Source organism: Leptodactylus fuscus, chromosome 6 (assembly GCF_031893055.1).
Source record: "Leptodactylus fuscus isolate aLepFus1 chromosome 6, aLepFus1.hap2, whole genome shotgun sequence".
Classification (NCBI taxonomy): domain Eukaryota; kingdom Metazoa; phylum Chordata; class Amphibia; order Anura; family Leptodactylidae; genus Leptodactylus; species Leptodactylus fuscus.
The window spans coordinates 103,249,165-103,274,269 of record NC_134270.1 but is presented as its reverse complement, the minus strand read 5'-3'; the positions used below and the strand labels follow the sequence as shown (position 1 = coordinate 103,274,269).

Below are 25,105 nucleotides of genomic sequence, written 5' to 3'. Positions count from 1 at the left end.
GGGCACCCGAGTGTTCTCCTGTTTGGTATTGTATTTTAATAACTCTGATCTTGGTGTTCTGGTGGCCCTGGTGATTTGGTTATCAATTGTTCTTGGATGGTAACCCTGCCTCAAGAATGTGTGTACCATATGCGATGGTATCTGATGGCTTGGCTGTAGACAATGGATTTCTTTATGTGTTTCGGATGAAACGCATATGTTCAGACCCGGTGGACAGAGACAAGCACATTGGGGGCCTCAAAAACACATTCTTGAGGCAGGGTTACCATCCAAGAACAATTGATAACCAAATCACCAGGGCCACCAGAACACCAAGATCAGAGTTATTAAAATACAATACCAAACAGGAGAACACTCGGGTACCCCTGGTTGTCACATATAACCCCCACCTGGAGACGCTGAGAGGAATTACACGCAAATTACATCCACTACTGCAAAAAGACAACCATCTAAAATCCATATTTCCAGAACCCCCTCTCCTGTGTTACAGACAGCCACCAAACCTCAGGAATATGATTATTAGCAGCTCACTGTCACCTCCAACTAACAAAGGAACATTTCCATGTGGACAGAAGAGGTGCAAAACCTGCCCGCACATACTGACTACGGACAAAATAAAGATCCCGAACTCTGATCGACACTACAAGATCCCAGGTAACTTCACCTGCAGCACACCTAATGTAGTGTATTTGATATTGTGTACTAAGTGTCCTGAGGGCCTGTATGTAGGTGAGACAGGACAGTCACTTAGGATGAGGATGAACTCACACAGACATACGATTAGAGAGCAAAGAATGGACCTCCCGGTGCCAAAACACTTCTGTAATCAAAATCATAATATGACCCAGGATATGAAGATCCTGGTACTAAGGGGGAATTTCAGAGACAGAAAAGATCGCCTCATATGGGAATTTAAACTTATGACGACCCTTCGCACTCTCCAACAAGGTTTAAACAGGGCCCAGGGATTTATGGCCTTTTATAACCACTAGACACCACGTCACTGATCAAAGAAGCCATAAACCCAGAGAACTTTCCTGTGAACTGATATATGTTTTTTTTTTTTTTTAAACTGTTTATGTTCTGTTTTCCATCTATTTTGCATCTAACACTCCGTTTCTCTGTATATATATGCCTACCTTCAGACATTGTGTTATACCATCCTGATGAAGGGACCTTTATAGTAGTCCCGAAAGCTCGAAATATGTCATCAAAAAACTTTTTGAGTTAGCCATTAAAAAAGGTATCAACTACTGAGGACTTCTCTCAGAAAATTTCTTTCATTTCATATCCACTGGCTAACACGGTACAAGGATATATATTTTTTCTTTTATCTTAACCCTTTAAGTATGCAGGATAGTCCTAGTATTTTCTTCCAGCCTTCCAAAATTCATAACTGGTTTATTTTCTGTTGACATAGCTAAGGCTATGGGGTCCATGGATAACTGCTTTTTTAAACTGATTAGGTTTCCTTTTGGGGATCCCCAAGCGGACTCCCGAACGCAAGTATGAACCTAGCTTCAGTGAGGGCTTATTCTTTGCATGATGAGCTGTGCTTTCCATTTTTGGGAGGCCGCTAATGCTCTTGTAGTTCAATGCAGGAGTGGCCTCCCAAAAATGGCCGCCGGCCGGCATTCGCACTCGGCTCTGCTGGTGTCTCACTGGCAGAGCCAACTGCGCAGGCGTCGGAGGTGACGCAGGAGGAAGACGACAGAGAAGGGGAGGATCCAGCCGAAGATAGAGGCATCGCAGGATCGTGTTCTCGAGCTGGAGTGGGGAAGCCCCCATCGAATTTGCAGCGCTGGGGCCCGCCCCCCATCGCTGTGAGTGAACTAATTTGCATACTGGTAAAAACCGGTATTTCTAAGGAATGGCACGGCGGCGGCGATCACATCTAAAGGTAAGAGACGAATAGCCTTTCTAAAGGCTATTCTGACGTCTTATCCACAAAAAAGAGGTTTTAATGGTAGAATCCCTTTTAGAGCGTCTGAAGTTTAATCACTCCCCTCTCCCAAGATCACACAAAAATAAAAAACAAAAACTAAAATCAAATTAGGCATATCCCATAGAGTGAAAAGCAGTGGAAAAATATCCAAATGAGAAAAATTGCCAATAATTTTGTTGTTTCACCACCCCTCAAAACTAATAAATAACGATCAAAAGGTTACATAATCCCCAAAACGTTATTAATAAAAACTACAACTTGCCCTGCTAAAGCAGGGTAGACACGGCACCATACATGTAAATATAAAAAAACATTATGACTGTCAATATGACAATGGAAAGAAATAATTCAATGTTTTGAATTTTTGTAAAATATGTTAAACCCTAATAAAAGCTATATAATTTGGGTATCCCCGTGATTATATCGATCCACAGAATATAGATTGTGTGTCATTTTTACCACGCATTATGAACGCTGTAAAAACAGAATTCTGTAAGAAAGTTCTGCAATTGCTTTTTTTTTTTTTTTTTTTTTTTAAAAAAACCCTTACACTGCAATTAGAATTTTTTTCTAGCTTCACAGTACATCATATGGAGTATTAAATGGTGCCAAAAGGAAGTAGCATTTGTCCTGTAAAAAATAGCCACTAAAACTACAAAAAAGTGAAGGTTTTTGGAAGGTTTGGAATAAGAAACAAAACACAAAATATAAAAATCGATGTAGTTTAAGGGTTTAAAGAGCGAATGGCTGACATCAAATAGGAGAAGACAGCCAAACCCACCTCTCGTGTAGAGCATCTTGCATGTCTTTTAACCTTGCTCTCAGGTGCCGGATGCAGACCTCTTTCTGCTGCAGGGGGGTGAGGTATTGCTCGGGCGTAGGTGGCTTGATTCCATGGTTTTCACTGCACAGACTATATTTAGTTGAACGCCTTTAAAAAAAAAAAAAAAAAAAAAAAAAGTCATATGGCAGTAATTTAAAACAAAAGCAATCTTATAAACCTAAGAGCAGCTACTTAAAGGGTTTCCCAGGAAAAAAAAAATTACTAAATTTACATATATATATATATATATATATATATATATATATATATATATATATATATATATTTAAAAAAAATAAAATGTATAATCCTACTAATATTAGAAATGTGAAAGTTTGGATGTTTGTTCCTCAATCACACAAAAACGGCTGAATGGATTTGGATGAAATTTGGCACATAGATAGATTGTAACCTTGATTAAAACATAGGCTACTTTTTATCTTGATACATTACATGGCTTCACGACCGCTATGAATGAATTTAGCTTCATATTAGTCTAAAGGACCCTTGATGACATCATCACAGGTCCTTGAGCCGACTACGATAGGATCACTCTCCGGAACTATATCGGATTGCACAGGACAGTGTGGAAGTTGCCAAGAATGGCGTCTAATGGAATGTGAGGAGAGAAGAGAACACGCAGGCTGTGTGTGGGCAAGTGGGGTATATGGGGGTGCACACTTTGTGTGAGTAAGAGGGGGGAACGTGGGGTTCAGGCTCTAAAAGGGGGGCGAGAACTGTGGCAAATCACAGCCAAATCTGTTCAACCGTTTATAACGCAGAAACTGCTCAGACACTAACATAAGAAAACCCCTTTCATCCAAATATCCAGATGTAGCAGAGCTTATGCAGATATGTAGCACGGCTGGGTATGCTGTCCATATGCAGGGATGTAGATATAGCTGGGTATGCTGTGCATATGCAGAGATGTAGCAGAGCCGAAACGCCGGAGCAGGCGGATCATGGACAGCAGTAATTGGCTAAATATAAGCAGATCATCGACAACAACAACACACAGACGAAATCGCGGGCAGAGACTAGTTAGCCATGTCCCTGGAGCGGTCATGTGACACTTTGATAGTCCGATAACATTTTGTTTCACCGCTTCTGAAACGGAACGTTCTCAGTACTCCCCACCCCATAAATACTTACTAGCCTTCCTGTCCAGGAACAGCTCCTCCCCAAGCGCTTACTGGAGGCTGGAGACGTTGTGTCTGTGAGACAAGTGACAAGATAGCACTCCATCTCTACTGTGCAGGCCTCACAGGTACTTCTGGTCTGTGCGCAGTGACTCCAGCCTGCACACAGTGAAGGAGAAAGGAGGAGCCGTCTCCCAGAGCAGAAGATAGGCAAGTATGATGCGATAGTGTGTGTGTGTGAGATGGGTGTTGATGGTGGGGAAAAAGGTTGTAGTAGTGGGCAGGGTAGCTTAGCTAGGGAGACGGGGGGGTAACAGAATGAGAGAGGATGATAGGGGGGGGGAGCAGTGACAAAGTGTGGAAAGTACACAGGAAACTACATAGCAGGAACTAAAACCATGTAAACAAATGCAGAGGATAACAGGAGCTAGAAATCACTGAGAAATCACTGCTAAAAGTATATGTGTGTACTTATTAACCTATAGTACTAACAGAGTTTAAGAAAAAAAAAAATTGGCCTGGAAAACCCCTTTAACTAACCTTTATACTTGTATATATGTAGTTTTAAACATCTGTATTCTATTATATACAATGCTAGGTAACTCTGCTCTACTTATACTAGTCACAGTCTAAGGGGTGCGGGTGACCGAAAACAAACTCACTCAGACAACTGAGTAAAATAGGAACAGCTTTACTGATTATGATTCTAGAAGATGGCAATAGACTCTTAAAATATTGCTAGATTAATAAAACATTGTCTCTTTTTGATCAATCCATTTTCTCTTTTTCCTTCCTCATTCTGAGCATGTGCAGAGGGGAAAACGGATTGCAAAACAGACAGATGACTATCCGTCTTAATCCACCTTCCAAAGACCTCAATGATATATATATATATATATATATATATATATATATATATATATATATATATATATATATATATATATATATATATATATATATACACACTCACCGGCCACTTTATTAGGTACACCATGCTAGTAACGGGTTGGACCCCCTTTTGCCTTCAGAACTGCCTCAATTCAACAAGGTGCTGGAAGCATTCCTCAGAGATTTTGGTCCATATTGACATGATGGCATCACACAGTTGCCACAGATTTGTCAGCTGCACATCCATGATGCGAATCTCCCGTTCCACCACATCCCAAAGATGCTCTATTGGATTGAGATCTGGTGACTGTGGAGGCCATTGGAGTACAGTGAACTCATTGTCATGTTCAAGAAACCAGCCTGAGATGATTCCAGCTTTATGACATGGCGCATTATCCTGCTGAAAGTAGCCATCAGATGTTGGGTACATTGTGGTCATAAAGGGATGGACATGGTCAGCAACAATACTCAGGTAGGCTTTGGCGTTGCAACGATGCTCATTTGGTACCAAGGGGCCCAAAGAGTGCCAAGAAAATATTCCCCACACCATGACACCACCACCACCAGCCTGAACCGTTGATACAAGGCAGGATGGATCCATGCTTTCATGTTGTTGACGCCAAATTCTGACCCTACCATCCGAATGTCGCAGCAGAAATCGAGACTCATCAGACCAGGCAACGTTTTTCCGATCTTCAATTCTCCAATTTCGATGAGCTTGTGCAAATTGTAGCCTCAGTTTCCTGTTCTTAGCTGAAAGGAGTGGCACCCGGTGTGGTCTTCTGCTGCTGTAGCCCATCTGCCTCAAAGTTCGACGTACTGTGCGTTCAGAGATGCTCTTCTGGCTACCTTGGTTGTAACGGGTGGCTATTTGAGTCACTGTTGCCTTTCTATCAGCTCGAACCAGTCTGGCCATTCTCCTCTGACCTCTGGCATCAACAACGCATTTCCGCCCACAGAACTGCCGCTCACTGGATGTTTTTTCTTTTTCGGACCATTCTCTGTAAACCCTAGAGATGGTTGTGCGTGAAAATCCCAGTAGATCAGCAGTTTCTGAAATACTCAGACCAGCCCTTCTGGCACCAACAACCATGCCACGTTCAAAGGCACTCAAATCACCTTTCTTCCCCATACTGATGCTCGGTTTGAACTGCAGGAGATTGTCTTGACCATGTCTACATGCCTAAATGCACTGAGTTGCCGCCATGTGATTGGCTGATTAGAAATTAAGTGTTACCGAGCAGTTGGACAGGTGTACCTAATAAAGTGGCCGGTGAGTGTATATGTATGTATATATATATATATATATATATATATATATATGTATATATATATATATATATATATATATATATATATATATATATAAAAAAAATGGCTTTGAGGCGGTCTGTTGTGTATCCTAATTTTTAGTACGTACATAAAGTCCTGCAAATGCACAAGAAAAAACACAGTCCACAGCTCACCATAAATCTTGAAGAGAATCAGCTAGACCAAGAGTGCACGAAAAAATACACCCCCGGCTGGGGTGGAACAATGCAAGAACCCAGTAGAAAAATATTCCTTCAGCACAAGAGGTCTATCGTAAAACTTGACTTTTATTGGAAAAATATAAAAAATAGGTACCAGACATAGGAAAAAAGATGTAGAAAAACTTACACGGTCAATTCCAAGTATGCACGTGTGGTTGAAGACAGACAAGCCTACGCGTTTCGGGACATCCGTCCCTTACTCATGGCAAGTATTGCCATGAGTAAGGGACGGATGTCCCGAAACGCGTAGGCTTGTCTGTCTTCAACCACACGTGCATACTTGGAATTGACCGTGTAAGTTTTTCTACATCTTTTTTCCTATGTCTGGTACCTATTTTTTATATTTTTCCAATAAAAGTCAAGTTTTACGATAGACCTCTTGTGCTGAAGGAATATTTTTCTACTGGGTTCTTATAAAGTCCTGCAAGTCCGACTTTGGTCTCCGTTCAAACGAGCGTACACCTGCGGATTGTTTTAAATACCCACTGAAATGAATGGGTTTTTAACCCCTTCCCGACATTCGCCGTAATAGTACGGCGCTGCAGGGAAGGGCTTCCCGCAAACCGCCGTACTATTACTGCGGATGCATGGTGCGCACACAGAAACTGTGTGCGCACCATGCACAGCGGGTGTCAGCCTTAATATACGGCTGACAATGCCCCGTAACACCCACGGTCGGAACCGGGTCCGATCGCGGGTGTTAACCCCTGAGATGCCGGTGATCAACATGACCACCGGCACCTCCGGGGTTTCACTTTGTTATGGTGCCGATCGGCACCCCCCGCGCCGGTTTCGGGGGGTGCCGGTGTTCGTAGGAGGCAGCCCGGGGTCTGATCAGTGACCCCGGGTCTGCCCCTTCACTTACCCCGTCCTCGCGCCTGGACGATCCTGCCGTAAATGAAGCTGTCAGCCTGTGCGTCTACACAGGCTGACAGCTTCCTATACACTGCAATACACGTGTTACACGTGTATTGCAGCGTATCTCTATTGAAGCAGTGATCAGCCGATCACTGCTTCAATTCCCCATGGGGACAGAAAAAAAAAGTGAAAAAAAAGTCAAAATAAAAAAGTTTAAATAAGTTTAAAATAAATTATAAATAAATAAAGCCCCAAAAATCCCTTTTTCCCCATATAAAATGTTTTATTATGTAAAATAAAGAAAAATAGAAAAAAACATTACATATTTGGTATCGCCGCGTCCGTAATAACCTGAACAATAAAATTAAATTATTTAACCCGAACGGCGAATGTCGTAAAAAAAAAAAACGTAGAAAACCGCACAAAATAATGATTATTCACCACCTTTCCCTTCCAAAATGTTCAATAAAAAGTAATCAAATGGTCAGATGAAAACCAAAATGGTACCAATAAAAAGAAGAGGTGTTCCCGCAAAAAATAAGCCCTCAACCAGCTCTGTCTAGCGAAAAATAAAAACGTTATGCCTTTCAGAAGATGGCGATGCAAAAACAATAGATTTTTTTCCCTGAATTGAATTCTATTCTGCACAAATAGCAACGCATTAAAAAATCATATAAATGAGGTATCGCCGTAACCGTACCGACCCGCAGAATAAAGGTAACGTGTTACTTATGCTGTACGCTGCCCGGGAAAAAAAAATGCTAAAAAGCAATGCTAGAATTGATGTTTCCTTTTACATCCCACCCAGAAAGAGTTAATAAAATGTAGTCAATAAGTTACAGGCCCCAAAATGGTGGCATTGAAAAGTACATCTAATACCGCAAACACCAAGCCCTCATATGGCCACATTGCCAGAAGATAAAAATAAAAATCTAGCTTGTACAATGTGAAGACAAAACCCCAAAAGTCGCCAAATCATTAGGACATAAGTGGCTGCGACTAGAAGGAAATGTGTAAGCGGTGCGAGTGTTTTCAGGGGGCACCCCATATTTAGAGCTTATGAGAGATAATACACCAGCGCTGATCCCCCAGAATGCCGCTCTTCCCCGTCCGTGTCATAGGAGCTAGTGGGAAAATAGAATGGGATTTGGTGTACCCAATTTACTCCGCACAGCTTACACATTCACTTCGGGGTTACTAATGCTCACAACATCACTTGATAAATTCTTTGAGGGGTGCGGTTTTCACAATGGGGGGGTCACTTTCTAGAGGTTTTCACGGTTTTGACTCCTCAAGGGCTTTGTAAATGCGACATGGTTCCTGAAACTGATCCCAGCCAGATCTGCCCTCTAAAAGCTCTTTGGCGCGCCTTCCCTCCTGCGTCTCGCTGTGCGTCCATATATTAGTTTACACCCACAAGTGGGGTACTATGGTAGTCGGGAGAACTTGCCTAACAAATTGTGGGATGCGTTTTCTCCTTTAACCCCTTGTGAATGTGCAAATTCTAGGGCTAAACGAAAATATTAGTAAAATAAATTCAAATTTGAAAATTTCACCTCCATTTTGTATTAATTCCTGTTAAGCACTTATAGGGTTAAATTACTAGGTATATGTTGTTTTGGCTTATTTAAGGGGTGCAGTTTTGAAAATGGGGTGATTTATGGGGGGCTTTAATACAAGGGTCTTTCAAAACGCCTTCATAACTGGATTAGTCCCTTAAAAAATGGGTTTTGGAAATTTTTTGAAAATTTTGAATATTGTTGTTTCACTTGTAAACCTTTATAATGTCCGTAAAAATTAAAAGGGTGACTAAAGTTTGATGCCGACATAAAGCAGAGATCTGGGACATGAGATTTAGGATATAATTTTGGCGGTCTGACTATCTGTATGTAATGCACATCATTGCAAACTTTATAAAATGCATATTTTTCAAAATTTCCACCAAATTTCCAATTTTTTCATAATTAAACACAAAACATATCAACCAACATTTACCACTAACATGAAGTACAATGTGTTACGAAAAAACAATCTTAAAATCACTTTGGTAAGTTAAAGCGTTCCAAAGTTATTGCCACATAAAGTGACACATGTCAGTTTTGAAAAATCGAGCTTGGTCAGGAAGTCAAAAAGTGCCATCGGCGGGAAGGGGTTAAACAAACTGGTTTTAAACTTTTTCTGATCTTAAGGCAGATTCACGATGAATGGATACCAGGCACAAATGTGACTGAAGCATACCGTAACTGTTATTTCTAGCTGGGAATGGACTCCCTCTGCTGGATTGGGATGATAACAGCAAATCTCCATGTTCTAATATTGCAGCAGAACCTCCGGGCATTACAACAGCTTGAGCGGCATTCACAGAACTACAGTGTTGGCCAAAGGTATTGGCACCCCTGCAATTCTGTCAGAAAATGATTGCAATCACAAATTCTTTGGTATTATTATCTTCATTTAATTTGTCTTCAATGGAAAACCACAAAAAGAATCGTCAAAAAACCAAATTGGATATAATTCCACAGCAAACATAAAAAAGGGGTGGAGAAAGTATTGGCACTGCTTGAAAAAAATCATGTGATGCTTCTCTAATTTGTGTAATTAACAGCACCTGTTACTTACCTGAGGCACCTAACAGGTGGTGGCAATAACTAAATCACACTTGCAGCCAGTTGAAATGGATTAAAGTTGACTCAACCTCTGTCCTGTGTCCTTGTGTGTACCACATTGAGTATGGAGAAAAGGAAGAAGACCAAAGAACTGTCTGAGGACGTGAGAAGCAAAATTGTGAGGAAGCATGAGCAATCTCAAGGCTACAAGTCCATCTCCAAAGACCTGAATGTTCCTGTGTCTACCGTGTCATCAAGAAGTTTAAAGCCCATGGCACTGTGGCTAACCTCCCTAGATGTGGACGGAAAAGAAAAATTCACGAGAGATTTCAACGCAAGATTGTGTGGATGGTGGATAAAGAACCTCGACTAACATCCAGACAAGTTCAAGCTGCCCTGCAGTCCAGGGGTACAACAGTGTCAACCCGTACTATCCGTCGGCGTCTGAATAAAAAGGAACTGTATGGTAGGATACCCAGGGAGACCCCACTTCTTACCCAGAGACATAAAAAAGCCAGGCTGGAGTTTGCCAAAACTTACCTGAGAAAGCCAAAAACGTTTTGGAAGAATGTTCTCTGGTCAGATGAGACAAAAGTAGAGCTTTTTGGGAAAAGGCATCAACAGAGTTTACAGGAAAAAAAAAAAAAAAAAAAGAGGCCTTCAAAAGAAAAGAACACGGTCCCTACAGTCAAACATGGCGGAGGTTCCCTGATGTTTTGGGGTTGCTTTGCTGCCTCTGGCACTGGACTGCTTGACCGTGTGCATGGCATTATGAAGTCTGAAGACTACCAACAAATTTTGCAGCATAATGTAGGGCCCAGTGTGAGAAAGCTGGGTCTCCCTCAGAGGTCATGGGTCTTCCAGCAGGACAATGACCCAAAACACATTATAAAAAGCACTAGAAAATGGTTTGAGAGAAAGCACTGGAGACTTCTAAAGTGGCCAGCAATGAGTCCAGACCTGAATCCCATAGAACACCTGTGGAGAGATCTCTTGATGGCAGTTTGGAGAAGGCACCCTTCACATCTCAGGGACCTGGAGCAGTTTGCCAAAGAAGAATGGTCTAAAATTCCAGCAGAGCATTGTAAGAAACTCATTGATGGTTATCAGAAGCGGTTGTTCGCAGTTATTTTGTCTAAACGTTGTGCTACCAAGTATTAGGCTGAGGGTGCCAATACTTTTGGCCAACACTGTAAATACTGTGAAACGCTTACACATTAGGAATTCCTCTGCCCGAAAACGCCCGGTGTATAAATCTATAAAAATATTTTTCCCATACAGTAAACTTCATAATAGGTGGAGGGGAGGAAGGAAGAAAAAAAAAAAAAAAAGCTAAAAGTGCCAAACCTAGTTTTTTTTCCCACTGTTTTGCCTCTAATAAATATTTGAATAAAAAGTGATCAAAGCATTAGCAATTCCCCCAAAATGGTATATAACTAAAAAAATACACCTGGTCCCGCAAAGAAAAGATGCCCTATACATGGAGAAATAAAAAAATAAATAAAAAAATGTTATGGGTGTCAGAATAAGGAGACTTAGAAAAAACATTTTTTGCACAGTATTGGATCTTTGTTAAGGGGTTAAAGTGTAAATAAAACCATATAAATTTGGTATCCTCAAAATCGTACCGAAACATAGAATACAGGTGACATGTCAATTTGGCTGCACAGTGAACGCAGTAAAAACGAAGCCCATATGAAAACTGCACAAATGCACTTTTTTTTTTCAAATCCACCCAATTTTGAATTTTTTTCCAGCTTTCCAGTACATTGTAAAAAAATAACGGTACCATTATGAAGAACAATTTGTCCTGCAAACATTAATACCTTATATGGCTCAGAGCGGAACAATATTATATATATATATATATATATATATATATATATATATATATATGGAATTTAAAAATTCCTCCGGTGGCAAGGGGTTAAGACCCAACATGTACAAACATTCACCTTTTACAAACACCAACTCTCTTAGTGGCACCAAGGCATGTAATAATGTCCCCTACTGGTCCCACATTGTAGTTGTGATATATACTGTAAGAAACAACCACCACCCATCCTTGGTTCCCAAAGCTCTGAGGTCTTCCTGCTTGTTCTCTGCAGGTCAATGCAGCAGGTCCTCACCAGGCATCACCAGCTGATACAGAAACTATTTTGAAGGTAAGATCCGCAGCTCTTGTTCGTTGATAAAAAATAACTTTTATTGCTTCATTTAAAAATTGGTAAAGACACCATAACGTACAAGTGAAAAAAGATTAGAAAAAACATGAAAGTGAATTAAAAACCGCAACAACTACATATTAGGCTGACTGACGCGTTTCGAGACACAAAAACGGTCTCTTATTCATAGTCTTGTAAATGCCCTAAACAAGTGAGACTAGAACTTCCTTATATAACCCACATGTTACAGGTGTGGTTAATTAAACTTCCTCAGCAGAAACGCCTAATCCTGTCTCAGGAATGACGTAAATAAATTTATTCGTAAAACATGCATCTTGTGTATTGTCCTTATTATTAGTGTAAGCTGAAGACCTTGTATACACTTACATAGATAGAAATTTTCTTATTCAACAACAAAATGTCCTAAACATGTCACTATAGTACATTTATAGACCAAAAATAATCATATGACGATGCAACAATATAAACAACTATAAACCATAACATAGGCTAAATGATACATTATTCACAATATATTCATGCACGTATATTGGCTGTTGGTAACGGTATAAGTGATATATCCAAATAAAACACTATAGGACTGCGTACCTATATAAATCCAAAAGGCCGCTTGTATAAGGATTTCAAGAAACGCTACATGCAGCCCCTAGTTGAGGTCTATCGTCATATACATCGTTTTTACTATCCCTCATTCATAGATTTTATTTAGTCACGTGATGTAAAATGACCAATCATGATGCATTCTATATGACAGTATGTTGGAAAGCGACCTCTAGCGTCTCTTTGTAGTATTGAGTTAATCACTACCCCTCATTCAAAGATTTATTGTGGTCACGTGATATAAATTGACCAATCACAATATATTTCTTTGATCCTGACCTGGGGAAGCGACCTCTAGCGTTCACTACTAATATTAGGTTCGCCCGACAAAGCCCGTCCAAGTTTTAACGAGCCAATTAACAATTAGGAAACCATTACAACTTATTCCTACCTACTAATACAAGCACAAACCACACTCAACTATATGCCAAGAGGTAAGTGCAGTAGAATTATAAAGTTATAAAATATTGAACAGGTTTGAACAGATCAGATCAAAGTTAATAAATTGTAATAATAGAAGTATAGGGAACATGTACCTAAAAGTAAAACAGCAAGAGATGCATATAATTCCCAACTTGAATTAGAGTTAGAGGTATATATCTAAATCTTTTTTAATAAATTAGCGACAAATCCGATCTCATATTGAGGCCCTGTGGTTGTCTGCTGCCAAACCGCAAGATCCACAGGGCCTCCTTTTTAAATAGGAGCTCCTTAATGTTACCACCTCTGGGAGATGCTTGGATCTTATCTATACCCCAAAATTTTAGGGTGGAGACTGATCCCTTGTGTACCAGAGCGAAGTGCTTTGAAGCCCCCGACATGCCTTCTGATATGCTTTTGCTGCTGTCTTTGACATGCTCTAAAATTCTATTTTTTAACGGTCTCATTGTACATCCGATGTATTCAACTCTACATTTCTCGCACCTGATGCAGTAAACAACCGCATCAGTGCAGCAATTCATGTGTGAATAATACCTGACATTGTAATTGGTTGTTAAACTAGACAGGCTAGTGATATCATTTGTGTATTTGCAGGTTTTACACTTAAGCTGTTTGCATTTAAAAAATCCATTAGGTGATAGTTTTTGATTCCCCAATTCAGCACTTGTATGTAAAAAACTTGGTGATAAGGCGTCACCTAAGGTCGAACCTCTTTTGGGGACAAATTGTATACCATTTGCCAGGATTTTACCAGTAATGTCATCAGCGTCTAGAATGGGCAGATTTTTTTCTATAATATTTTTTATTTCCTTGAATTCAAGGCTAAAAGCTGTGGAAAAAACAACATTTTGTTTTTCATTAATGGTTGATTGATCTGAGAGCAAGGACTTCCTGTCTCTTATTTCAACTAAGGTCCTTGCCCTGTCAATCATCCAGCTGGGGTAATCTCTTTGTTTTAATCTACCTGTAAGTTCTTGGGCTTGTTTAATATATCATCATCATTATTACAAGCTCTTTTGACACGTATTAATTCCCCCACGGGGATGCTCCGGACAGTGGCGCTCGGATGACAGCTGGTAGCTCTAAGTAAACTGTTGCCTGCCGATGGCTTCCTATATAATTTAGTAACAAAATTTCTATCTATGTAAGTGTATACAAGGTCTTCAGCTTACACTAATAATAAGGACAATACACAAGATGCATGTTTTACGAATAAATTTATTTACGTCATTCCTGAGACAGGATTAGGCGTTTCTGCTGAGGAAGTTTAATTAACCACACCTGTAACATATGGGTTATATAAGGAAGTTCTAGTCTCACTTGTTTAGGGCATTTACAAGACTATGAATAAGAGACCGTTTTTGTGTCTCGAAACGCGTCAGTCAGCCTAATATGTAGTTATTGCGGTTTTTAATTCACTTTCATGTTTTTTCTAATCTTTTTTCACTTGTACGTTATGGTGTCTTTACCAATTTTTAAATGAAGCAATAAAAGTTATTTTTTATCAACGAACAAGAGCTGCGGGTCTTACCTTCAAAATAGTTTCTGTGTTTCCTCTTCCTCCTCAAGTCCGGGAGAAATAGATCGTGCACCTTGCTTCGGGATATGGTGAGCTTTTACATTTGACTTTATTTGGACTATCACCAGCTGATGCCAAACCTCAAGAAGCTAAAGCCTTCCTTCTGAATGGTTCTATTCAACTACATCAACATCCTATTAAATACATCGGTATTTAAAGGGATTCTATCATTAGTATCCTTTTTTTTCAGGCCTACCACGTCGGAATAGCCTTAACAAAGGTTATTCTTCCCCTGCCTTTAGACATCTTCTCCATGCTGCCGTTCCAGTGATATTTCGGTTTTCACCATATGCAAATGAGTATCCAGAAAGCACTGGGGGCGATCCCCCTACGCTCAAACAGCACTGGAGGCGGCCCCTGTGCTGCCTGCAAACTCTCCAGCAACGCCCTCCATCATCTTCTTGCAACCGCCTCTTCAACCAAGGGCACCGACTGCGCGTGTGCGGCGGCCATTTTCCTGTGCCCTCCTACACAATTTCCTGTGGCCAAACGGACAATAGTGTAGGAGGGCACAGGAAAATGGCTGCCGCACACGTGCAGTCGGCGCTTTCGGTTGAAGACGCGGAGAAGAGGCGGTTGCAAGAAGATGATGGAGGGCGTTGCTGGAGAGTCTGCAGGCAGCACAGGGGGCACCCCCAGTGCTGTTTGAGTGCAGGGGGACCGCCCCCAGTGCTGTCTGGAGATTCATTTGCATACAGTGAAAACTGTGAATATCACCAGAACAGCAGCACGGAGAAGACATCTAAAGGTAGGGGAGGAATAGAATTTCTTAAGGCTATTCCGACATGGTAGGCCTGAAAAAAAAAAAAAAAAAAAAAGGATTCTAATGAAAGAATCCCTTTAAAAAGGGATGTGCAGCAGTTTCTCCACTGGATTGTCGTGGCACCCTTGGGGGGGGTCTCTACAGCACACCTGGTTGCCGCAGAAACCTGGTTGGGAATTGCTGGTCTATTGAGACGATGATCTGTACTGTAGACAGTGGAAAACATTGTATAAGAATATGGCAACTTGTAAATAACCCTTTCAGCCAAATTAACATAAAATTATTAACCCTTAGGGCTAGATCACATGTGATTACATGTGTGCATATTCCATTGCGCCTGCAGTGCACGGCATCCCGTCATGGCTTTCTGCTCCGGATTAGGCCCAAATGAATGGGCCTAGTCTGGAGGTAGCTGTTGCGAGGCGGACACAGTGGTTGATTCAGCCGCGGAATCCGCCTGAAGAAAGGGTAGCTCGTTTCTTTTTCCGCTAACGGCAGCATGTCGCTAGTGGAAAAAAAGAATGCTAGCGGTCTACATAGACCACCATTGTGAGGGGGCGGATTATGACGTGGATTCCGCGCCAAAATCCGCCCCCATTTGCCCAGTGTGAATGGGGCCTTACGGGACACAGACATTTTTTCATTTTGTATTTTTTAGTTTTCTATTCCCTGTATTCCCAAAAGCCATAAATTCAAATTTTTCAGTGACAAATTGTACTTCTCAATGGTATCATTTACTATTCTATACCATCTACTGAGAAGCCGTGGAATTTAAAAAAGAAAAAGCTGCACAGTGAACACCACAAAAGCAAAACCCATAAGAAAATATCACAAATGCAGTTTTTTGTAATTCCACTACATTGCAAAAATTTTTTCTAGCTATCCAGTACATCATATGGAATATTAAATGGTACCACTACGAAGAAGATTTTGTCCCGCAAAAAAGAAGCACTAATATGAACATTGGAATAGAAAAATAAAAAACATCATGCCTTTTAGAATACAGGGAGTAAAAGACAAAAAGTATGATGTCTCTTGGAGTAGTGAACACAAATTTAACTGCGCCACTGCCTGAATTTCTGCAGCGAAACCATTTATACTATTAAAATGTACTCGCTGAATCTAGTGATCTCACTTCTATGTAATTTGTAACTAGTCACAATGTTGACGACTGAGTACAGCCAATGTTAAAGGGAGTCTATCAATTCCTCCACCCATTGTAAACCACTGATACGGTAATGTACATGATATGAAAGATATGCAAATTAGCATTACAGAGCACAGGGGGTGTTGCCTTCAGTCCCTATGCAGAGTCACATCAATAAATGTGATTGCTGTAGCCGGTAGAATACATGATGTATAGGAAATGATGAGCTCTGTGTGGAGTGCTGTCGAGAGCTTTTCAGCCTGGGTGAAGTGACAACCTGAATCTTCTGGACTGGTATCCACATAGGAACCATGAAGATTGTTCTTTATTGATGCACAGTGTGCGCCGCCTGCTGGTGTGTGCTGGAGATTGTAGCTGCTGTGTAAGTGCAGTGTGACTGGGAACTACAGTCATGTACAGGAACATACACATGCACGGGATTACACAGACATCGTTAAAATCCTGCACATATGCAGTACGATACGGCACGTGTGGGATTTCAGCATGGCGCTCAATGACAGCAGGGCTGATAATGCTGCTTTTCCACTGCCCAGGGGGGGCCGAACAAGAGACTTGGATAGGCAAATTTATTGATGATGTGGCTGTGCTCGTGGACTAAAGGAAACACCCCCTGTGCTCTGTGAAACTAATTTGCATCTCTCTTAAAACAGTTTGTTACGGGCATCATGGAGGATCATTAGCATTAGAAAGGTATGTTTGGAATTGTATTCATATCATGTACAGTATAAACTCCCTCAGCCACTGTAAACCACTGGTATGGTAGACTCCATTTAAAAGCCATAGCTGCCCCGATATGTTAGAACTGGCAAAGTCTTCATAAGTCTATGAGACTACTCTGTCATCATCTTCTTTCGTACATGAAAGAGTCCATCAGTAACTGACATTCCATCATATAGCAGTTATAGACTGACAGTTCATCTACTCATGTTTTAAGGACTGTCCACCAAAGACGACTCATCTATATCCTTGGCGTCACGCCGACATTACACGCATGAACACAACACAAACAAGTACGTCGCATCCAAAAGATTGGCAGTTACAGTTACTATACTGCTCAATTCACTGTTGATAGGAAGTTTTTGTATTGAGATTTACTATTGTGGCTGTGCCTTAATGCTAACAACTGTTAATAGGTGCAACTTTTTCTGTACCGTTCCAGAGTACAATAAGTGGAGGCCTAGGGGAGGTGAACTGTTATACTCACCTTACCAGTGTTTCGTGTTTGCTTACTTATATAGCGCCATCATATTCCGCAGCGTTTGACAGACATTATCAATCGCTGTTCCATATAGGGCTCACAATCTACATTCCTATCAGTATTCTTTGGCGTGTAGGAGGAAATCTGAGTACCCGATGAAAACCACGCTAACACGGGGAGAATATAAACTCCTTGCAGATATTATCTTTTGGTCAGATTCAAACCTAGGACTCCAGCACTGTAAGACTGTAGTGCTAAACACTGAGCTGCTGCAATATGTATTTCCCTTATTTACATATGAATAAACCAGTGATTTACATGAAAATGACAATTCACAATGAATTTAATGCTGACAGACTCCCTTTAAGGTGCACTAACATTGGGTTCATTTATGCCACAATGTTACATGATGCTTTAGAGATACTTAGTAAATTAGTATCTTGAGAAGAATGGATGTATTGGATACACTCCGTACTTTTCAAATGTGTTCAGCCATATGGGCATGGCTTGGCAAGAACTGGGATGCCAAAATATAGCATTAAACAAAGCGAACCTAAAATCGGTCACTTTAACCCTTTCATCGCCAGGCACGTGCGCTATACGTGCTCCCAAGGTGGCACTTCAGTAGTGGAGGACGTAGTTAATACGTCCTCCCTACTAATGCCGATATCTCTGGACTGCATCAACATATCTTGATGCTTTAAAATGCATTTTAAAGAAGAGACTCTCATCTTTAAAATGATACCAGGGACTTGATGATTTTACTTACAGTTTTGGAGTGATTCACTGTTGAAAACTATTTGGCATTGAGATCCAACTGCAGATCTCAATTCCCGACAGCGTTTCAACAGTGAATCGCTCCAAAACTGTACATCCAATCATCGAGTTCTTGATATCATTTTAAAGATGAGATTCTCCTCTTTAAAATGCAATTGAAAGCATCAAGATATGTTGATGCAGTCCAAAGATATAGAGCTCCAAAGTGTCCCCCCCCCTCCTGTCTAAGCAAGCAATTTGCAATCTCTAACAAGAAAGGGAGAGGGACACGGAGCAGTGCAGCAGAGAGAGAGAGACAAGAGAAACGATCTCACTCTCTGCATAACTTGTATGTGACAGCAGGAGGGGGGTGGCAGGGACTCTATTGTCCCTATTAACCCTTCTCCTGCCAATCAGAGTGTATACTATACATTTGTCTCTGATTGACACACACAGTTATAATGTAATTCCCCCCTGAGCTTTTCTAGTGGGGTATTCTTATGTTATACCTCCTGAACATAACCAGGAAGTTTATTGGCGCTGTGACCCAGACGTTTACCATTGTCCAGGTCGCAGCGCCAAAGAAAAAAGTCGCACCAAACACTTACACAACATATACATAAAGTCGCAAATAAAGTTTACATTTCACCCAATCCCTGTCCTGTCTATACCTGAGCTTTCTACAGTAAAATACGTCTCTAGTAATGTCCGTTACACACTAAAATAATAGTAATAACGATTATCACTAGAGATGAACGTATAGTTTGCTAAAATTTTTATAGGGGGATGGAAAATAACATTTTTATGTAAAGTCCTATTTAATTTGCATGCACAAAATGGGATGGCGCATTTCTGCGATTTTGGCGATTCTTTAACACCCGCCCCTGTAAATATATACATGTGTGGTATGTATGAACTCCTCATATCTTGCAGTTTTATGGACAGTACATTATGTTTGCAGAAAGGGATTTCTTGAGCCGCACTTTAGTGGCAAATTTAAATTTTTGCGCAATTTTTGCTAGCAATCTCTGTTTGCCGCAAAGTTGAATGAAGGTGCTTGTATATATAAACTATTAAATTGTGTTTTTATATACGGTATGCTGTGTACTCTGAAAAAAGTTAGCTTTTGGTATCACAGTCACAGTTTGGTAGGTGCAGTATAGCTTTTTAACATATTAGTGAACAACAGCAAAATCCTGCTTGTCTTCTGTATTCGTGTTTTTGGGAGTCCGAGCTCTTGTTGTAGTTGATGTTTGCGGTACATATAGTATATTTACACATTGTATACACCTTAAGCTATTATTTTAAAAGTATTTTGTATATGAATCTGAGATTGAATATGAGTTTTAGGTGCAAATATGTGTTTTATCGTATTTTTTCAAAAAAATTATTTGTGTTGGTCGCAAAGTTGCATGAAGGTGGATGTGGCTATCGATGACCCATTAAGACATTTGTAATCTTCAGGTTGTCTACTTCCAAAAAATATATAGGGTTTAGGGGTTCACTTACTTTTCATTTTGCGTAATCCCTACATTTTATAGGATGATACTTTTTTAACATTTCCAGCTTCAAAGCAGATTTTTGTTCCTTGGTACCAAGTGGCATTCTGACAATGCTGCAGGTGTCTACTTTAAGAAAATATATAGGTATGGGGGGGTTGGATGCTTTTTTAATGTTGCAATTTAGGTTTGATTTGTCCATCTCAAAACTGTGAAAATTGCTCTGGCTACTGGAGGTGCAAAATTTCCAGAGACCCTTGGCAGCGAAAAGGTTAAAAGGGGCTCTATCATTGGGAAAAGTAATTTTTAAGTAATCAGATCCTTGCATAGCCTTTAGAAAGGCTATTACACACATACCTTTTGTATGTAAATCACCTCAGTAGTTTTTGAATGAGCCCGTGTTTTTTTTTTTATTCATATATGCTAATTAGCCTCTTGTGTGCACCCCGGAAGGCTCATTGTGCACCCTCTGCTATTCTTTCCTATGCGTGTGTACAGCAGAGGCTGCGGATGATGGCTCATATCCCTGCTGGCACACACACATAGGAGAGAATAGCAGAGGGTTCACGATGAGAACTTCCTGTGCACGCTGGAAACTAATTAGCATATGAATAAAAGCAGGCTCATTTAAAAACTACTGAGGCGATTATCCTACTAATATGTTTGGATGTTTGTTCCTCAATCATGCAAAAACCGCTCAACCGATTTGGCTCAAATTTTCAACAAACATAGTTCCTAGGCAGGATTGAACGATAGGCTACTTTTCGTCACAATCGCAGACATATGTTTTTGCCAGGACCCCCATAAAACCACAACTCATACCACCAGCTCTGCAATCCCACACACTTTTTAGCATAGCAAGCCACAAACTCCCTATTGCCCTCTCGGGCCTAGCTCCTAACCCCAGGCAGGGGAGGAGGCCGAGGCTGGGGTTGCGGGGGTGGGTGCAAAGGGGTCGCAATGACACCTAGACGGGCGAACGGATTTGGCTGAAATTGCGCACATACATACCTTGGGTCCCGGATTGAATGATAGGCTACATGATATTCCCGTACACCGCCGCAATTCACTCCTGTGACCGGTGCTTTTCACTTTTGAATTCGCTGCAGGACCTGGGACGCTGACATCATCCCAGCCCCATCAGCAGGTCACCTGGATGGGTGCTGCTTCTCTATGTGGGCGGCTCTCAGAAGTCCAGAGCGTCCTGAACCAGCGCCTGTACTCTGGGGCAGCGAGAAGGGCGTACGCTGCCCCGCCTGTGTGGGCTTACCACAGGACCGCAGTGCTCTGCTGCGGCCAGACAGGGGGTCGCCTGCGCTGCGGTCTGGAACACCGGATCGGCCTGCTGTCCCGTGGCGGCTGCGGCCTCTGCATGTCCATCGGGGATGTCCCCGATGTCTGCTCAGGGCTATCTACAGTGTCATTCGGCCGCAGGAGAAGGGTTGTGACGACAGACGAGTTAGGGGACTTTGAGAATTGTGGGGTCTTGGGAGTGAGGAGGTTGCCGGTCCAGTGGGGGCCGTGGGAATGGGGGGGCCTGGGCAGGTGAACCCGGGGGCCCCTGGAAGGGGGACAGAACAGGGCCACCACAGCTCCCACAGATGGAATGTGGGCACATGGCTTGCTGCGGGAGGGGGCCCTCATAGGCACCCCTGTAACATCGGTGCACGGGGAGCCTGGGGTGTGGTGAGGCCGTGGGCACAGGTTGGTGGGGGGAAAGGTGACACAGGGTCTGGGGGGGAGGAAGGGGTCACTGGGTAGGTAAGACAGGGAAGGGGGCATGGGGTGGTGGGAAAAAAGGGGGCATCGGGTAGGTAACACGGGGAGAAAGGGGCACGGGGTAGGAGAAAGAAGCGAGCACATGAGGGAGTGGATAGGAAAAAAGGGGGTTGGCGGGCGCCAAGGGGGAGATGAGGAAAAGGTAGCCGCTGTGGACACAAGGCAAAGGAAGAAGCCTGCACGGCGCTACAGGTGGGTCGCGCAGGGGGTTAGGGTTCCGCGGACGAAGTCACGGGTACTGCTAGTAATACATAAGGTAGGTGTGGAATAGCCTTTCCTAAGGCTATGCAAGTATGTGCTTAGTTAAAAATTACTTTTCCCAATAATAGAGCCCCTTTAATAAATTTGCCATTTTTAGGCAGCTTGTCCAAATTTATACTGGCAAGATTATATGTGATGAGATTAGTAAAAATTTCCCCAGTGTGTTACTTAAGAGAATAGGTCAGATAAATCATAAAACGCTAAATCACGAGCATGTCCTTATATACCAATTGTATAGTTTCTCAATATGTCCGTATACCCAGGGGTGTTTTAAATAGAGACCTATAAGTAAAGGATTGAAACACTCCAAGATGCAATAAATCGTATGTAATTGATTCAGTATTTCTCCAAACAGAGTAAAACTGTGTAAATGACAGCCTTCATCAGACTCTGTTAATTCAAGTGATACCAAGGTTTATAGGAAAGAAGAGCAAGAGATAAACAAACACAATGCTCAAAGTAGTATACTAATTAAAACCAATTTTTATTGAAAACCATTAAAACATAGACATTCAACAATACAGTTTTTCCCAACAGACCGGCACTGTGTGGATACAAATAGTATAAGTGTCAATATACGCTTAGTTATATTTGGAGTTACAATCAAAAGATGTGGCCATAGACAATGTAAAGCAATGGTTCACTCTGATGTCAGATGATCGTACCTTATTCATGCACATGTTGGTAGGTTTCCTTGGAGACAGCGCAGATGTCACCTATTCATGGATTGGCCACATGAGACCTAGGGATACAACAAGGACTCCCATTGGCCTTAAAATTACAGGTGTCTCTAATCACCAATTAGATCGTCCCTTCAAATAAGGACGTATTTCCCACAATCCATACCACCCCCTGATGAAGGCTAGCGTCAAAACGCGCGTCGGGTGGCCGGCCTGTGGACACTTGGATAACGCTATACTACTTTTCATGGGTGAGCAATCATAGATTACTTTTTGATATACTGTCATCATCTCTATTCTGCAGCTTCAGGCTTGGTTCTAACTCGGGTCGACTAAGCACTTTTCACTTTAAATATACACTTACAGCAATATGGCATACATTATGGTGTGTATTGTTTACTACATTATAGACACAAATAAATGCTAGCAGGTTATGAGAAAGATATGTGTCCATTTGTTAAAGTGAGCATATAACAAAATAAAATATTTTTTTGTGACATGTATACTGGATGCATATTTGGATTAAATGTATTTGGGTCAGCACTGACTGTAAATATTGTATACCCACATTTTGGATGTGTATCCTCCATGCAATATTGTTTACAGACTTCCTCCTATTCTGATAGATTTTTGTATTGTATGACTCTACTGCCCTCTTGTGGCAGATTTGCTATAATATTTATTTTCAGAGTGAACCATTGCTCTACATCAGGGGTCTCAAACTCGCGGCCCCCCGAACAATTTTGTGCGGCCCGCACAAGCCTAGGGACGCCAGATCCAAGTTGAATCCGGACGTTTCACCATTGCCCACAGGCAGTTTTATATACTGCCGGAAAGCTGACAGTGCACTGAGTTCAGCACACTGTCGGCTTTCCCGATGTGGGCCCAGTGTGAAGAGCTTACGGTCCCGGTACCGTAGGTCTTCTATGGTCAGAAGAGCGTCTCTGACACTCAGTCAGAGACGTCCTTCTTCACAGCACAGCCAATCGCGCTGTGCTGTGAGAGCCGGGAGGAACTCTCCCCCCCCCTCCCTGATAATGCTCGTCTATGGACAAGTACTGCGAGCAGAGGGAGGGGGCGTTCCTCCCGGCTCTCACAGCACAGCGCGATTGGCTGTGCTGTGAAGAAGGACATATCTGACTGAGTGTCAGAGACGCTCTTCTGACCATAGAAGAGCTACGGTACCGGACCGTAAGCTCTTCACACTGGGCCCACATCGGGAAAGCCGACAGTGTGCTGAACTCAGTGCACTTTCAGCTTTCCGGCAGTATATAGAACTGCCTGTGGGCAAAATGGTGGAAGGTCCTCTTTAAATATTGAGGTGGAATGAAGGGGCTCATGACACTGGGGGCAGACGAAGGGAGGGGGGAGAACGGCATGACACTGGGGCAGAAATGGAGGGACATGAATCTGGGGGCAGAGATGGGGGGGACATGAAACTGGGGGCAGAAATGGAGGGACATGAATCTGAGGGCAGAGATGGGGGGACATGAATCTGGGGGCAGATGAAGGGTGTATATGTAACTGGGGGAAAGATGGAGGGGGGACATATAGTTTACGGGTGACTGTAGGAGGATTATACAGTGTGGGGGCACATGAAAAATGAATGGGCGGAGTCAACATAAAAGTGGGTGGAGCTAAATTTGCCGCGGTGCGGCCCGCCGACTGGCTGGGATCTTGCTCTGTGGCCCACATGCTGAGTTGAGTTTGAGACCCCTGCTCTACATTATCTATGGCCAAATCTTTTGATTGTAACTCCAAATATAACTAAGCGTATATTGACACTTATACAATTTGTATCCACACAGTGCCGGTCTGTTGGGAAAGACTCTTTTCCTGTATTGTTGTATGTCTATGTTTTAATGGTTTTCAATAAAAATTGGTTTTAATTTGTATACTACTTTGAGCATTGTGTTTATCTCTTTCTCTTCTTTCCTATAAACCTTGGTATCCTTTATGGCGATAGCAATGCGAACTATTAGGGATGTAGGTCGGCTTATTTATTACTTATGATTATAATAGATATTATTCATTAGCCGTCCCATGTTGTTGTTTCGTTATATAATTCAAGTGATATACAACATTAGAACTGTATCATGTATATCAATCAAATATTAGTCATCGTGGAAGAGAACATATACGATATGAAAGAACAATGTAAGAACAGTATAAGAAACAAAAGTGCGCTTACATAGACAAGGTTATTTTCTGCATGTACAGAAGATTAATATTTTTTTCACCACTTGTTTTTCAATCTTGTTGTTATATAGAAGATTCATAGAATTAAAGTAAAAGTGTAATGGAATACACATATGGAAGGGAGTTTAGGGTGCAATGTCACAATTGATAGTGATCTTACATATAAATGTCCCAATCTCATCTTTATGTAAGGTAGAGATGA

General features: G+C 41.7%; 1 protein-coding gene across 2 annotated transcripts in view; it reads right to left on the bottom strand.

Annotated features, from left to right (window-relative positions):
* The window catches only part of SNPH (syntaphilin), a 47,890-nt gene that overhangs the window by 6,620 nt on the left and 16,165 nt on the right, over positions 1-25,105 (bottom strand). For both annotated transcript variants that reach the window (XM_075276938.1, XM_075276937.1), the window contains exon 4: positions 2,727-2,876. In XM_075276938.1, the coding sequence (XP_075133039.1) occupies positions 2,727-2,876 (150 nt within the window). The remainder of the gene's footprint in view (positions 1-2,726; positions 2,877-25,105) is intronic.